General features: G+C 36.3%; 1 protein-coding gene across 8 annotated transcripts in view; it reads right to left on the bottom strand.

Moving 5' to 3' along the window:
* Positions 1 to 3,827: 3,827 nt before the first annotated feature.
* The window catches only part of LOC120529740 (microtubule-associated protein 4), a 220,636-nt gene continuing 205,811 nt past the window's right edge, over positions 3,828 to 18,652 (bottom strand). For 7 of the 8 annotated variants that reach the window (XM_039753823.1, XM_039753816.1, XM_039753819.1 and 4 more), the window contains 2 exons: positions 14,523 to 14,691; positions 9,904 to 10,020 (listed from right to left, as the gene is read on the bottom strand). In XM_039753823.1, the coding sequence (XP_039609757.1) occupies positions 10,013 to 10,020; positions 14,523 to 14,691 (177 nt within the window). In that variant the 3' untranslated portion in view covers positions 9,904 to 10,012. The other variant, XM_039753818.1, reaches the window with a different exon arrangement.

The raw sequence follows: 18,652 nt of genomic DNA, 5'->3' as shown, positions 1-18,652 counted from the left end.
TCGGCCATCTTTATCGAGAGCAACAGTTCTTTTTTTCAGATCCTCAGCGAGTTCTTTGCCATGAGGTGCCATGTTGAACTTCCAGTGACCAGTATGAGAGAGTGTGAGGGCGATAACACCAAAGTGAACACACCCGAGTCCTTGTAACACTAACGAGTCACGTGACACTGGGGAGGGAAAATGGCTAATTGGGCACAATTTGGGCAGTTTTCACTTAGGGGTGAACTCACTTTTATTGCCAGCGGTTTAGACATTAATGGCTGTGTGTTGAGTTATTTTGAGGGGGCAGCAAATTTACACTGTGATACAAGCTGGGCACGGACTACTTGACATTATATCAAAGTGTCATATCTCCAGTGTTGTCCCATGAAAAGATAAAATATTTACAAAAATGTGAGGGGTGTACTCCCTTTTGTGAGATACTGTAATTATTAAGATTTATGTTAATACTTTGAATTAAATATCAAGAAAAATATAAACTTTTTTCACTGCCCATTTTGCTTTCATTAACCAAGGGTGCCAATATTAGTGGAGAGCAGCAGGGGAAATGGAGGAGTGCAGGCACAAAGATTAGCAGTGCCACCTCACCTGTCCAGCACCCCAAGTGTAAATCCCACGTGTGATCCCCTTGAGTGCCAGGAGGATGTGTGTATGCTTTTTAAACTGGCCAAGTCTAGTTAATGTGTTCTAAAATCTCCGATTAGGTTTGGTTTATAGCGTATACTGCTTGTTTCACAACCAAACTTGAATTGGATGCTTGCAACCAGAAAATGAAGAATTGAGTTACCACTGAACTTCTCATCAGAGAGCCGTCCTTGCCCAATCAGTCCATAACATGTAAACTTCCTTTCATATGCAACAGAGAGGGGGTGGGCTGCAGTACTTAGTCATAGCAGGGCACCTTGGACATGACCAGCGGTGGAGAAAGTCAGAACTGAGGACTGAACGATGCAGGGGTCTAAGAATCGAATCCGTATTTTGTCTGAACAACAAGACTGAGGTCAGGGGGTCAGTAAAGTCAGTGCTGGAGGGCCGCAGCGGCTGCAGGTTTTTGTTCCACCCCAGTTTCTTGATGCAAAGTCATTTATTGCTGTTGAAGCTCTTACTACTTAAGCAACATTTTATGTTTCATTTTAGTTGCCTCAATTTTTAAGATTAGCCACCCTTCATTGCTTAGTTTTGACTTTTCCCTTCTTTAATTGTTTATTAGCAATATGATGCCTATGAGCAGCAGTTCCCATCTAACCTAACATTTACACCTGTGTATATTCATTGTGGACTATCCGATTTACAAAATATTTAGAAAGAAAATGAAGTTAAAAAAAGAAAAATTGCTAATCTGTTTCGGGCTACAAATCATCTGAATGACATTGTTGAAACAAAAAAAAAAATCTACAATTTAAGAATGACCCAACATGTCAGAATAAAGACACTCAAGTCATACAATTAAATAAGACTTGCTGTTGGCAAAGATTGGTTTCTAATTAATAAAAACCTACAGCCACAACAAGCTTTCCAAGACCAACTTTGCAGACCCCTGGCCTTGTGTGTTGTCTCCCACAATGGAGTACCATTAATCAATACGGAATAGAATTGGAATGGGAGAAATATAAACAGCATTTTATAACTGGTGATGAACCCAGAGTCCAAAAAATAATCAATACAATAGAACCTTGATGATACTCCCAGCACCACAGGAATCCAAAGTCCAAGCCAGTGTGGAGAAGAATGCGTCCAGAACTTTTTATTGTGTTCAGGGTGTTGTCTATATTAACAACATACCTCACAAAAATACATTAAACCAGTCAACGCCACGCTGATTTGCTGCATGTCAATAAGGCAAAGCCGTTGACCAACCACCTTCCGTTTCATGAAAACAGCCCTGCAAAACTGTTTAGTCACAGAGACCCACAATTCTCTCCAAACCTGGCCTCATGTCACTACCACTTGTTTCAATGATGATGTGGTTGCAGGAGCAAGATGAAGTGTTTTATGCGAGTGCCAAAGAAACATTTTAGGAGCCTTAGCAGCAGTCGTGGTATTGTCACATGTACAGAATACAACGGCATTTTTGCATGTCTTACCAACATGAACCACATCGCCACTCTCTGATGCGATGATAAACAAAAATGGATTCAATCACATAACTTTGCTTAATATAATTACACATTTTTCATGTTTGTTGGAGTGATATTAATAAATAAGACCAGTTTTGTTTTACTGCTGTTTCTTAACAACACCTTCAGGTAAAAGCCAACTCGCTTTTGTGTTTTAAATCAGTAAAAATGCCTTACATGTCATCAGGTCAACCCATGAAAACATTTTTAATGTAATCTGTTCTAAACCTTAGGATCATCTGTACTACAGGATAAGATGGTTAATCAATATAAAATAGGATTGTTATAAAAAAATGGATATCCACGGCTCCTAAACAGGGTGTTACAACTGAGTTAAGTAAAGACAAGGAAGGAATAGCATCTGAAGACGCAGCTGGGTTAATAGCTAAGGCTCAAAACTTTGATTATAGTCTGTTCTAACTCTGCTTTAAGACACACAGAGGGTTTTAAACTATTCAACCCAAGTTGGGACACCTTTGCAAATTGTTTGCTTCAAATTGCAAGGCTTAGTTTACTTTAATTGCTGCAGCACATCTGTAGGTTGTAATCTATTAGTTGTTCCCTGAAGAAGGCCCATTTGTAATATTCTGTCATTTGGATTTTTTTCAGTATTTGCTAACTTAAACTTTAAATTTAAAATTCTGGCAGTTTACTGACTGCCTGTTCACCATTTTAGGTCATTCATTGCATTTCAACTGATTAAATTTGAAGGAACTTTTGACTGGTAGTATGCAGTATATTTTATACATATTATATATATATATATATATATATATATATATATATATATATATATATATATATATATATATATATATATATATATATATATATATACATATATATATATATATAAAAAACACACACAGTATATATACTGTTTATAAGGCAGTGTAACATATGAGGACTACACCAGCGATTTGGAACAATCTGTTCAGGTCTACATAATAAAGAGTATAACAGGGAGAATACCTAGGTCACCCAAGACCACAGCTAAATACAAAGTAAAGTCTATATTCCTAAAATGTTTTGTCTTATGATGAACACTGAAGGACAACTGGAGATTACAGCAGATAGTAAGGTAGGTGGCCGATTCCTTTGTCAAAGACTGCTTACAAGATTGAGATGTTTCAGTTGTTTACAGACAAGGTTAAGTACGTTTGTTGGGGGCAACGCAGGAAATGAACTGGTAACCTTGTGGACTAAAGTCCAGTTCTACAGCCACTACCCCATATTGGACTATCTGGCTAACTGTACAGTACTAGGTGGTTGCAACTTCAATTCCTATTCCCAACTCAGTTATGAAACACTGAGTAAATCACTCAACCCACCATTTGTATACAGTAACTGTGGTGACTGAAGAGTTGTACCGTTAAGCATGAAGTTGCCATTTTAAATTCCAGCACTTACTCTCCATTGCTTAACATGGCAGTGCTCTCATTGTACAAATATATTTACATCTAAATCATTTCTTGCACTAATTATATACATTTAAAAAGCCAACAGGCCCTGTACAGCTTAGTAAATACTGTATGATAATTTCTTGCAATGACAAGAGTTGCTGCTCTTTGGCAGAGGAAGATTAGATCAAGCAGATCAGGATAACCAAAGGTGATACAGTTCATCTGGCACATTTCAAACATTTTTCCCAAATATTGTGCATTCACATAAAAAAGGCAGAAAGGTGCAAAGAAAGAGATGGTCAGTGTGTTTTTTTTTTGTTGTTTTTATTCTGTTTATTCAGAGTGTATTTCCACGAGTTAACAAGTACCACAATAAAGACCAAGAGAGCTTGCAACTAAAATGTGTGGTTGAAAGCAAAGTGTCTGCTTTTGTCATGTCATCTGCACAGGATGGTTACAAGGCCCAAAGCAAAGCTCAGCCCAAGACACCCCATCTAAGACACTTCTCCAGGAAATACAGAGGAAGAATGCTGCAAAAGAGGATGATGTGCACTGGCTGAACATGGAATCTCATTTAAAGCATCATGCAGCTCTGCTATGTAGAACTACGAGAGCAAAAGCCAGCTGTCCAAGTTAATGTCACACCAGCTACATTGTTAAAGTTCACAAAACCAAAAGGTCACACCTAACAAGACCCATGTACGCTTCTCAAATGTGAAGGCAACTGAGCCAGGGCTGTGCTTTCTTAAAGGAAAAAAAAAATACAAAATAAGGAAACCTCAATGATATTCAAATTCTAATGGCAGCTAAAGGAGAAAGATAATCTTTAACCAAACAGACACATTAGAACAAAACCAACTGAAAGTTTGTTTAAAAACCTCGTATCACAAATGGAAATGAAAAGAAGTGGCTGAGACTTTCGCATCAGAAGGAACCTCGTGCAGAGAGTTTGTAGCCACTTGTATGAACACAAATTTTTGTTACAGCCCAGCCAGGACACAATACCTTTTTGCACTACAGAAAATCATATTTTTTGAACAATGAAAGTCACTTGTATGCATTTATTTCAAAACACATTCTTTTACTCACACCCTCAAATGGGCAAAATATATATATTTTTTTAAGAAACAAAAAAAAATTATGAAAATCCCTTCGGTAATGTTAAAGGTGCATGAAGCGGGAGTTGTAGTCAACAGCAGCTTAAGCTAAAGAGAAACATGCGCTTGCCTGTGTGTGTATTTAAATATATGTACACGTCGTCTGTGAAGATATAGCAGAGGAGCATGGAAGCAGCTGTAAATCTACAGTTTATTATGTGGCAGACACAAACACTCTGTCACATGAGCGTGGCACCAAGAACACAATGTTAAACGCAATGGAGAAAGCTCTGCTAACACACAATGTGCCAAGCAGAGACTCGGCACCATGGGCAGGTAAGACAAGATTTAACAAGCCTTTGCCTTGACTAGAAACTAGAAAATATTTATTGAGAGAAAGAGAACAAGAACAAAAACAAACGAACAAACAAATCTACAAACACTGTACTCAATCAGAACCACAGCTCCATTCTAACTTTATCTCAGGTAGCAAAAGAGGAATATTATTGCATTTTCTCCAGCTAGAATGGCACATGCAAGCGTCTGGCTAGGGATCAGGGCTGGGTACTCTCAGCTGTCATGTTTGAAAGTACACGACAGGAACATAACCATGTAACACATCTCTAACTCTCTTGTTAGGTCATTTTTATTTATAGTAAATCAATGGAAGCCAATTAAAAATAAAATGAGTTTGGCATGATGTCTATATATTTATATAAAAAAATTAATCATCTCTTGAATGTTCACTGTGACCAAATGACTCCTCTCACAATAACCATTAAAAAGCAAACTAAGCAAGAAATACTTTTATGCTCAGGAATAGGGGACACAAATTTCAAAAAGGCATTAGCGTTTTACATTGTTTATATAATTTGTGACATTTTAGCTACTTTATTTAGCAGGTGCTTTTGCCAATTAAATGTAGGTGTGCACATCATTTTTTTTAAACAGTAAACTAAATGCACAAGATATAAAAATTCACAAAAAACTCTCAAAACATTACTACAGAAATACTTCGAAGAAATAAAGACACAGGTTGAGAAAAGGCAGAGAAAGCGTTCCGGAACTTAATTTTTGTCATGATTAACAGAAGGGGTACATATAGACTCCTTCGTAGCACTAAAAGATAATGTTGTGCACAGTTAATGCTTAAATTCTACATAAACTTCAAAGTCTAATGCTGTAAAAGGAACTTTCTAAATTGTTATCATACCATAAAGTGGCCAGCAGTCTTCTGTTGTTCTACTCTCATCAAGGGGTGAACTGCTCTCATTACTTTCCTTTACTCACACTGTCTGAAAATGAAGTTCAAAAAAAGTTCACAAAAGTGTCCACTCTTTGTCCTAGAGGATCACAGATTGCTTATGATCAATTAGTTCTTGATGTCAAGTCTTGTTAAATGGACGTTTTGTTTTATCAGGTGGCCTTCACCATATCTCCACCTATCACCTCAGAAACTAAAATCAATTTGCTTTTCATTTACATATGAAATTCAGAAATCTGTTTAATATATCTGCAGTTTACAGAGCTCAGCATTAAATTCTGCTTTCCTACCTTTCTAGTTCATTTTTCAGTCACTTCTTTGTTAAAATGCCAACCTGTGCATATTTATAATTAAGTAGCACCTTTAATAAAATAGGAAAAAAGGGGAAAACAAGGAAAGTAACGATAGCAGAAGAGGGTCTGAATGCTTGAAAATCCCTCTGGTTCACATTCTGTTTGACTTTCTAGTAAAAGTGAAATACTACCTATAACCTGGCACGAGCCACTGAAGGTGCAATTAAATGACTTTTTACTTTTCACTAGAAGACTTTCCAGGTAACTTTTTGTTTTTGTTAAGTACTAAGATCTTACAAAGTGGTCACCATTCAGAGTTTGAATGGCAGCCTTGTCAGTGTGTATAGAGGAGTTCACATATTCTCCCATATTATATGACGAGTTTTTCTCTGGGTTGCCCACTTTCCTAGAGTGCTATTGTGGAGGGTGGTGGGAGAGGGTTGTTTGGGGGAATTAAATAAGACAATAGTGTGCAATGCATTGGCAAAATGTAGACTAAGCGTGGTTGGTTCTGCACCTTGTGATGTCCGAATGGACTCAAGCATTTTCTAAACCTTTAATAATAAACTTACGTATCAACCCCAATAGTTTATGTTTCTAACATAAATGTTACAAAAAAGTGTATGCTATATAGGCAATGGTCACTGAACAAAATCAGTTTCATATTTAAAATGAGGCAACACATGTAGGGGAAAAGGTCAATGGGTGTGTGCCCGAGATATTTCCAAGATGAATCTTTAAAAGAACTATATCATTATAAACCAAGCCATTAAATAAAACTGTTTAAAAATAATCAACTTTGCATAATTCAACAGCTAAAGTGACTATTTCATTTTTTTTTTCATTCAATAGCCCAGTATCATGGAGTATGCCGTTCAAGGAATCTGTGACCAGACCATGGCTCCAGTTCTCCGCAACTCTGTGCTAGATACATCTGGGCCTGATGAATGGATGAGTAAAAAGTCTTTTCACAAAGAGACCTATTGTTCTCTATACATAACATTTACATATTATGATATTCTCAGACATGCTTAATCAGGATGTCAGGTGGATTCTTCCAGGATCAGGCACAAGGTTTAAACCACTGCTGATGGGGCACAAGTCCATTGCAGGGCCCACTCACACACATACCTATGCTCACATTCACATGAGGCCAAATCAAACTTACCAATTCATATGCATGTTTTTGGGACGTAGGAGACAAACCAGAGTACCACTTTGGAATGACAAACTAACCTAACCCATCTTTGAGATGTGAGAGGAAAGCCACACTACCCTGAGAAAAATCCATGCACACACAGGAAGAATGTACTCCACGATTGTGTGTATACACACAGACAAATGCACAGGAGTATCTTTATTTAGGTTATCATCTCACTTATAACATTTACTTTTGCGTTTTGACTTTAAAGTATATTATGATTGGCACTTATTATTACAGTCATTTACAAACTGAACTTTTGTTTTTTTATTTTTTGCAGATGTTATAGAGAAAGGGTTTCTTTAGCCATGATTATATAAAACTATGCTGTTTAGTGCAAGCAGACCTAGCACAACAGCAATATCCTCCAAGATTATTTACAATTTTTCTATGTAACACATATTTAAACTACTGTTGTACATGTACAGGGCTTTTACAAGGGATATTACAATGTACTCCCGTAATTATTTTTTTTCTGCTAACTACTCTCTAATAACATTAATCCATGTATCGATTCCTAGAAAATTCCTTAACATGGAAACCCTGACCCAACCTTCTTCGTTTAATTCACAGAAGACCTCAAAGCACGGATGAGAGTTTATTCCCTCTAATTTCTTTTTATGACAAATAAAATGTAATATAATTCTGTAACTGTAAGCATCATACTAGAACCAGTTTTTTATATTATTGTGTGGGGATTATCATATGTTAAAATTTTAACAAGGGACCATGGAGAAACGATGAGGGTTTTATTCCACCATGGTTATGACATCTTTAACACAAAAATGATCCTAAAGTTTCCACTGGTTGGATTTGTCTAGAAGGCAATAGTTGACCACTGGTACAGATAATTATAAGCTTATTTCTACCTCTGAAATATTTAAACAGAAGACAGAAGTGTGCTTCTAAGAGTAACATGGTATATTTGCTATGGGTCCAGACTTGTGATGCATCTTGTACTTTGTAATAGATATTGCGTCATACTGTGCTTTTCTATGGTGCCAGCCAAAATTAATAATAAGCCAAAGCTGTTTTCCTTTTCCTTTTTATGCATGATGGACCTCTGCCAAGTACTGTCAGTTTTACATAGTTCTGCAAACTCACTGATACGCTACTAGGATCGGGCCCATTGTACAATTTTTTAGACAATCGATGTGATAGTCCTAAAGAGACTTCTAGGAAGGTGAAGTAAAACAAGATGCTATGTTGAGTAAAGTGCAGTCTTTAACATTTATGCCATTATAGGATAAATTCCAGCTGCCAAAAGATAAGAAGATACTTCTTAATCATGCTCTTCGATCTCCCAGGCTCCTGCCAACAGCTCCCAGTCCAGCAAACTCTTTGTGCTTTCTCAGAGCCTACACTCCAAAGCCTTATCCTGCTAATGTATGTGTTTCACCCACCCAACCCGCATCAAGACCAATCATATTGCTTTAAGAAGAAGAAAAATCTAAAACAGCACAATTAATTATACAAGAATATTAAACACTTCACCACAAAACATTTTTTTTATAAAAGCACATTTTACATATAACATATTCTAATTTGTGAATTTAGAAGATGAAGTAGTACAAGGGAGGATTACAGCCTGGCTCTTGTGTTTTAATGGTTTTGCTTAAAAAAAAAAAACATACAACCATCCTTCATTAGTTTATAAGTAATTAAATTTGTGGGGATGTAGCAATACTGTCATTCTAAGTGCCAGAAGAACTGGATCAACACTTGTGAACTAAAATCTGAAACAAGTCAAACAACCAGTTTTAGCTTAAGGCTTACACAAATATAGGTAATTCAACATCCCTTATCAATAGTGCAAAGTTTATTTCTTCTGTGTGAAACTATTCGACAAGATTTGTGGGACAACACTGTTTTTTAAACAGCACCCAGTGTGAGGTATGCTACAAAGACGACCATGGGCTTGGGAGACCACTGGATGTTTAAAAATAGATGTCCCGCTGCTTTAAAAGACGTGTCATCAGAAGTCAATAATCTCAACGTTTGGGAAATGCGGTGGAGTTTCCACAGCAATGGCACACAAATGAATCGCCTCACTGCATAATTTTTGACAATAATTCTTTGAAAACTGGATATTCCAGCAGTAAATACTCCCAACAGTTTCCTTGAAAATAGGTTAGGTAGAACAAAAGCTTAAAATTGAAAATTCTAACTCAGTATTTTTTGAACTGTGATTATATAAAAATGTGCTTTTACTGCAAACAAACCAAACACAAGAGCCACACTTCCTACCTCCAAGCTATTTGACTATTTACAATAAAAAAAAGAAGACTAAAACAGCTAAAAGACACTAGAGCGAAGACAAATCACGACTCCTGGTCATCCAGCATGATCCTGACATCTTGAGCCAGTTGTACTTCAACAGGTGGAGAGCCAAGACACTCGCTCAGTGAGACGCTGCGTGCTGGGGGGGTGCTACTGCTGCTCGGGGATTTGTAGATGATGTCGGCGCCATGGTCTGTGCGAGCCCGGGCATTCTCGCGAAACATCAGCTTGTGGCACTCAATCTGCAGCGAAAAGAGGAGGATGAGAGAAGGGATGGGGTGAGAGTGGGGCAGAGAGACAGGGAAGGGGGAAAAGAATGGGATGTACGGGGAAGTAATGCAACACCACAAAGCAGGGTTAGATGCCTGCAAAATAAAAGTTAATATGGGTTTCAGGATTAAATAAAATGCGTGTTAATGAGAACGTAAGTAAAAGAACAAAATAATAGTAAAATTGTAAGGATGGTCAAAACAAATGAAAAGCCACAAATGAGTACAGAGAAGCAGAATAATCTGCTCTATAATTAGTATAACAGAACATTTAAAGTGAAATTATTTGTGCTTTGCATGAATGACAGAACAAATGCTACCTAGCAAGAAATAAAAAAATTCATGTAATCAACAAAAAGATGAAGGTTTAGAAATGATGGTGGCAATTCATTTTGCACGGCACAACAAATGATGAATTATGATAATGTGCTAACTGCCCACAACACACATTGATTCCTTTGAAGTAGCCACATGGGCTTAAATCAGGTAAGTTATGTTTTATGTAGTACTTAAAAGAGAACAGAAAAAAAATATCAAAATAAGTTGTTCTTAATCTTTTTCAGAAATCTGGACATGTTTAAATGAAGACGGGGTTGCCTGGTGGCATTTTTTTTACCTGAGAATGTTTGTCTTTTCTTACTCAGCAGCAGAAAGGAAGAGGAAATCAGGAATTCCAACAAGTGATCAAATTTACATATACCATGGTCTTTTACAAATGGGTTCTGTTGCTCCCAAAGCAAAGGGATCAACAAAAGATTTTATAAACACCTGATTTAAACAAATCAATCAAGAAAGAACGCCAGCTCTCGCACCTTTGGCCAGTTTTACTATGCAAGACTCCACTTACTATTGTTCACACTTTTCCAGGATGCATGTTTTTTTCCCTACTAAGGCATAATGGTTTGAATTTGAAAACAGTAGTTAGTGGTCAGTTGTCACGTAGACACGCACCAAAAATCACCTCCTTAATCTAATGCATATTGCTTTTCAGACCATCTGTTCCATCTCTAAATGCAGTTTTGAAAATGCAGCACCTTCAAATAGTCATTTTATATAATATCAAGCTGTAAAAAATAAAGCAAGCTAACCTGATGTATCACTGTCTGGCAATTCAGTTAATATCTTTGTCATTTTAACAAATCAACATAACAGTCATAAGGTACAAATACTATATATAGATTATTATTATTATTATATAGAAGCTTGCAGAGAACACACTACATACACAATTCCTCATGCTAAATATTCATATCTAAACCCATTCATGCTTCTGAAAGACACTAGGATAATATAGAATAGTGGTTATCAACTGGTGCCTGTGGCCAATTAGGAGGTAATACTAAACTTCAGGCTGTATGGCTAGAGGATAAAAAATAATTATATAATAGCAGATAAATACTTAAAAAAAAAAAAAAAGATCAAGCTACAGCAGTAGTGTCAAAGCTATTCTTTTTAAGTTATTCTGTTTAATAAATAGTCAAAATACCTGCAATACAATGCTTAACATCAATCAATCTTCCCAAAAATCTAATGTTTGTTTCATATATAGGTTGTATCTGTATAGTGTTTAGCCGAATTACATTTATATCTGATATTCAAATATGTCTCCAGTGTCCACCCATGTTTATCTTTGTAGCACATTACGCCACAGCTAATATACTATAGTTAAAATAGACACTGGCTGTTCGCACTGACCCAATATGAAAAAGCAAAAAGACATGCCACACTGCCACGTTTTAGCATGATGGCAAAGATGAGACAATTTTGTAAGGAAATGGAAGACTGCCTACAGACATGCTGCTGCCGCTATTGCACCAACTTTTTAAAGCTGTGAATATGTCAGGGTTGGCCATCCTTCTTCTACTTAACTAACTACCGCCACCACCCTACATGATGCTTTTGTGTTTTCTGCTGATGTCCCTATTATATGTGGAGAGAAAATGTATTTGAATGTCCACTCCTGTTAAATGTAGCTATCAATGATGGAAATGATCCAATACTAAATCTAGAGGATAACAATGTTATTTTTTAATAAAAAGACAGCTGTTTTTGAAATGTCCTATTAATTTTATGTTAAAAGACAAAGGCAGTGTAACAGAACTAGCAGCAAATATGCTTTTGTTAATAAATGTAAGTTAAAAAACAAGAACCTCTGTGAAGACTTCAGTAAAAGTACAAGAAGTTAAATGGACTGTGTAGGGGAGTCCCTCACATATTAAAGTGGTACACTGGGGTCCTTGGAGGAATAAAAGTTGAGAACCACTGATCTAGACTATATTTGGGAGTATTTATTTGAAAAGGAGGTGAAAACATGGCATCCCATTTGCCAAATTGAATATTGCTTTTCATAAAATAACACAAAAAGGTAACAATCAAAACAAATGAATAGTGGTCTTTTACATGACCAGAGTTAAATGTAAATGGGATACCGGTCTATAAGCAAAGCACAATCAAGCACACATCCAAATTTACTAACCACTAACTGCACTAACATGCAGACTTTAAGAATGTGAAAGGAAATCTGAGAACCTGATATATAAGCAAGCTCCAAAGACATAGTCTCCAGGCCAGGCAGTGCACCAAGCTATCTGAAGCTGTGAGGCACCAAGTGCAACTACTCTAGGCAAAACATACTAAAGTGAACAATTATCTAACACTGTATTGTTCTGCATTGCTTTTAAAGTGTCATGGGCTGTACAAATGGGTTTTCATGAATATTGACAAATACATCAATTTCTGTAAAAAGTTAAAGGACCTTTTTCAAAAATATGTAAACTACTTAACTGTGGTTAAGACAAACTGTGCAACTAAAATATTCTTCAAAACTAAACACCTTACAAAGCAAGCTGCTAAACAAAATAATTATATGTATTGGTGTATATCAGCAGAAACTTTACTTTTTATACATTCGTTTTGTACGAGTCTGTTTTAAAGAAATCATAAAAATGAATGGAGGCTTACACACCTAGAAGAGGAAAGTGAGCTCTAAAGATTTTAAAATAGTACCTTTAATCAAATGCTGTTCTAAATTACAGGGCCACATCCATAGATTTCTGAAAGAATTAGAGTTAACAGCCACTGCTGAAGACAGATATTTAACTGTACAAGAGTAAGGTATGGTAGTTCAGGCGAAGGTTCATTTCCTGTCTCTGACTTTTTGTGTGACCCTGAAAACTCACATTTAAAAACATATATGTAAAAAGGTGAACTTCTTCTCTGTACTTCTCTTGGTGTGTGCAGGGCACTACCGTGGTAGAAAATTTGGGATTTTTTTATGTGCGTAACTTCTCCAGAGTTTTTTTTTTTCTTTTCTCCCCGGATTTTCCAAAGGTGCCACCAGCAGTTTGTTGTAATGTTGCTTATTAACAAACCAGTTTATTCATGGGGAGCTCACAGGTCTGTTAATGTCAAAAAACTCCCTCATCATTTTCTTGATGCTCAATATGACCTGACATGCTTTTGCTGGCTTGTGAGAAAAAGAAAAGAGCACCAAAGTCATGTGCATGTTTTTAAATGTCAGGAATACTATAGGCATGTGATATAGTCAATAACTACTTCCTACTCCTGTGTAATTAGCCGATCCATTTTTACGTCTCCCCTCAATTATACACAATAGAGTTCAAGTATAGTATATAGCACCTTATAGGTTCTGCTAACAGCATTCACATGTCAAAAACTCTTGATGAGTATTTCTTTTGCACAGTGTTATTTTTATTATGGTTACAGAATAAAATGAAGGTATGCCATATTTCAGTTTTCATGACCATATATAAAGAAGACTACATGTCACCTAGTGTTCATCTGATAAGAGTTGACTCTGTAGTGTGATTTAACATGAGCCCAAACAGAAAAAAATCACCATCTGACACTGCTGTAATTTTATCATTGCTAGGAGGACTCGGGGTAATTTAAAACTATACACAACTAGGCATAAGCTTTAAGCCCTTATAGATAAGCAGCTCAATGAGAAAAAAAAAAAGAAATTGGGTCAAATAATCTCTTCAAAAATGTGTTACTCTCTTCAAAATTTTGTTACATTTAAATATAATATAGTGCGATTTCTTTGAAAGATAAATGCAAATTAACTGTACACTGTTGGTAACAGGCTGCTTTAAAATGGGATAATGGGGTTTTGAATGTAACCTGCCTACTCAAGAACTTCTTACTTTCAGTTTGATAATCTCTTTTATACTATGACTGTAGATAAGCAATTTGGACGGCTGATACTATAATCTAAAAAGTGTTGCAGTCCTGAAAAACTTAAAAATATCAGTAACAATGTTGTGCATACCAGACTAAAATCTCCAAAGAATTCTTTAAAAAGGCTACACAAAAAGGAGCTATCATTCTGCAAACACTAGAGCTCAGAAGAATTACAATAACATGTTTCTCATCATTTTAACGTTGTAACACATAAGTAGATATATATCAAAGAACTAAAGGTTTTGTAGGCAAAGCTCTGTTACACTCTACATAGTTTTAAGATAAGCCTACTTGGAAAATCAGAGAATACTCAATCCAGCATTTAATGCTGCTATGGTTAAGAAATAGAAAAAACATGCCAAGGGTTAATGCAAGGATAAGCATGGCTTACTTACTTGTCTCAGGTATATGTGAGCTGAGGCCCTGAGTTTCTCCTTGCTCCCCTGAACACGGCGGAGTCTCCCTTAATCCATTCTCATAAGTCTTGCTCCCTGCCAGCGCTTCTGTCAGAGCGCCACCAGGGGAAACCAGAACACCAACAGTTGTCTCCTCCTCCCCCTCAGCCTAGAAATACACAATGAGGGACAGTGGGGTGTCAATAGGTGAATGGAGATGAGATGAACAAAAAGGGTACTGCAAAGTGTTAAGGTTCAAGCATACCTTGAGAGCTGTTTGGCAAGACCTGCAAGACCATTTTCTTAGAATAACAAAGGACAACTGTCCATTTCTTCTACATTTTGTTTAAAGAAAAGTAAGTAAAACTGCTGGCACATTAGCTATACCGTCAAAAAAGCAGTTTTGAGATGAATAGTATTTAACTTGTAATTAAAATGTGTAGAAAGATGCACCATCCATTTAGTTTTCAAAGAGAAGATAAAATGAACTCAAAATGGCAGGTCTTGAAGCTCTCTTGGTTTGACTGAGCACTTATCAAGTGATTAATGATTGGGGAGGTCATGGAAAACAAACCATTACAGCATATGAAATGAAAGGTGAATGAGTCCTTATGTTCTAGTTATGAATAATTAACTATTTAGCATTTGGATCGAGTGTAATTCACAGTAATGCAGTTCACTTTGGGTGCAATTTGATACGAAATCACAACGAACAGAGTGATGGTTACATTGCCATTTGAATGCTTGCAATTTTTGCCACTTAATAAGTGCAAAAAAAGATAACTGCCATTAATGAAAATAATTCTGACATAGAAAGGCCTAACACTCAATTGAGATCCAGCCAAGCTATAAACAATGTCAGAGAATTTGTTGTTGGGACAACTAGATAAAGGTAGATCAACTCTAACAAGAGTCTGGAGCATGTATGTGTTCAGAAGAGATTATGATGAAGTCATTTATTTAAAACTCATTCCAGTTACTGCAATCCTGCAATACTGTCGTAAAGTTTCACAGTAGCTGGGATCTTGGTACAAACTTAAGCGTAATGCTTTCTATGTTTAGTCTGGCAATGTGATCTCCTGCTTATGGAACTGTAAAAGTCAAGCTGTAAATACCATAAGCAGCTTACTTTTAAGCTGCCAGCATTCAAAATTTAATATTTTAATTTCTGTAAAATGTGCTGCAGTAGAATGGAGAGTGCCACATGAATGTTAGATCTTGGCAGGATGATCTAGTGGCTAAGGTGATGGAGAGGAAATTACAGGGAATAACAGTGTATCATTATCAAGAATTAATTTTAAGACTGATGGTTTTTCCTTCTTTAACAAGTTCCAATTTTTTTGAAGTGCAAATATCACATATTGAAACAAAATCAAGGATCTGGGACCATATTCATTATTCATGAGATATGGGAGAATCCAGAAAAATGAAACAATGTCAAATACAAGAAATTATGCGGCTTACAAACAGAGGTCTTAGTGTCACAGTCGGCTTCTGTTTTCAAGGACATGAAATTTAGATTGGCAGGGCCTGCATGATTTCTTATTGGTAACATTTGAAAGGCTCATTTGGGATTGGTCGGGGAGGTGGCAGCAGTAAGGCTAATAGAAAGAGAGGTTATTGCTTTGTAATAAAGTGCCCTGCTAGGTATATCAGAAGTCCATTTATTCACGTAAATGGAAGGAGTTTGCTTTTACGGTGATGGATGAGCTACCACTTAATGACCCAAGGGCCACATTTTCACAGCCATGTGAAAATGTGAAATGGAACAGGGTGGGACGGCAAGTGACTTCTTGTTGGTGACAAACGTAAAAAAAATATTGTAGATGGGCATATAATTCCTCTTCCTGCGGTTAGTATGGGTCCAAACTACAAGCAATGTAAAACTGCTGAAAATAGAAATTGGTTATTAAACACTCTGGAGAACTATGCACTGGCAATGGCAAACATACCTGGTGTTACCAGGCCATCACCAACATGGGACACTATTTACCAGTAAAATGGACAGCGTCCTAGTATTAATTACTAATAATGCATATACAATGATGGAGGAAAATTAGAGACAACAGAAAGTACAGTTGGAGTTCCTCAAAGCTGATAGGTGGCACCAAGGAATGTTGCATGTATCTGCTGGCTCTACACAGTAATTGACAGTTTATATGTAGTTTAATGTTGAAGAGTACATAGTGGTACATGTTGGCAAAACAAATGTTAAATATAACATTGCAGTCATAGTCTTACAGAAAGCCACCACTGAAAAGCATTTAGGAATTTACACTGACATAGAATTCTCATCTATAGGCAATCTGTAGAAGCAATAAAAGAAAGCAAATAAAATATTACTATATAAAAACTGTCAACTGTATTTTAAGGAATGTTATGCTCAAACTGCATCTGAAGCACCACACCATAAAAAAGACCGGGCAGCTGTGGAATATATGCAAAGGAAAGAAGCAACTGTACGTTTACTACAAATCTGAAGAACAAGCCATGCTGTTGCAGGCTCAAAGAATTAAACCGTTTTTGTTTTGAACAGAGAAGGCTGAATGGGGATCTAATTCTGGTCTTTAAAATTCTTATGGGCAACAACAAAGTTCATCCAGCAGAATTCCTTTGATTAAATTAGGAATTGTATACTCTAACACGAGTGGATATAAAGAGGGAGAACATTTAAGGAAGCATTTCCTAAAAGAATGAGTTTTGGGAATCTGGAGCAAACTAATAAGTGGAGCAGAAATTTTGATGACTTTTATTTGTAAGAAGCTTTGAGAGATCTATTAGCTAGCCAAACATGCTAATTGGGCTTAACAGTTTTTTTTTGTTTGTCCAATGTCTTATAACGGGTGATCTGGCCCTTTATGCAAGTGCTGCAACACCAGCTGGGCTCAGTAGGGGGAATACTAGGAGGATGACCCTAAGTGATCCTATAGCCACTGCTGACCGTGGAACCATGCTTCACCTAGAAGTAGTTCTTGGTTGAAGTTTAAAACCTAGAATGCAGGAGATAAATATCAGGAAAAGCCTACTCTGTCAGGAGGATAAGAGGCCAGAGGGAAGAGGGATGACAGAAAGAGACTAAATTACACACCACTTAGTCAGGTAATGAAAATGGCCACCCAACTATTTAAACATGGCTTCAAGTAGGTTCAGACAGGAATGTAGGTTTGTATTGCTCTCCCTATTGTATGTGTTTTAGTCTCTAATACACTCTACTATGCTGCTTTAATTTTTAATTTACTAGAACCCGTTTTATTTATTTACATCTGCCGCCTTGGAATGTTTTGGATTCTGCGTCATCTATACCTCTTTAATAAGGAAAAGTTTTGACAAAAAGGTCCAATTACCACATTTAGGTGGTGGTTTTAGAATGGTGATAGAACAGTTATTGTAGAGAATAAAACAACACTTGATTTTGTATCTGCTGTTAGATATCATGACAAAATTTAAGGAAACAGTATTTTTGTTTTCTAATAAACCCATGTGTTTAATGCAATCTAACCACTGCACCATATAATAATCTTCTACTGTAATTCTAGGTAAAGTTCATATTCTCGTATAATTTGCAAAATACACTGTGATCCTTTTTTTTTTTTTTTTACAGTAAAGCCTCTAGTAAAGCCTTTTTTTTACTGTAAAGCCACATCTTTGATGTGAGTAATCCGTTGTATACAATCTAGAAATGCACATGTAAATTCCAGCTTGCCAGACTCATGCAGTGGAAATTCAGACATGATTAAACAAGAGAGGACTTTTAGGTTTTGACATTTTAAAGAAGGTTCTTTATCATGTAAAAGAGTTTAAAGGCCTTGAGAAAACATGTATTAAAAAATAAAGAGAAAAATGATGTAGATCTAATACTGAAAAATGTACAGGAAAAAATTACGATTACGAGGTCAAGTGTGAACTAAACATGCGCTCCATTTACTGATTTGAATTAGTCATTACTGTTGTTAAACACAATAAATTTAGTTCTAAGAAAAAATAACCAATTGATTCTTATGGTATCAAAGTACTTTATGTGGGGAACTATGTATTTCTGTCCAGTCAGTCAAAGACAAAAACAAATTTCTGTTTTTTAACTAAAGAAGCAGTGGGAGTGAATCTTTTTACATTTCAGTTGGTTGTAGTTT

The sequence above is a fragment of the Polypterus senegalus genome, chromosome 5 (assembly GCF_016835505.1).
Source record: "Polypterus senegalus isolate Bchr_013 chromosome 5, ASM1683550v1, whole genome shotgun sequence".
In the NCBI taxonomy this organism is placed as follows: Eukaryota; Metazoa; Chordata; class Cladistia; order Polypteriformes; family Polypteridae; genus Polypterus; species Polypterus senegalus.
This window is presented reverse-complemented; position numbering and strand designations above follow the sequence as displayed.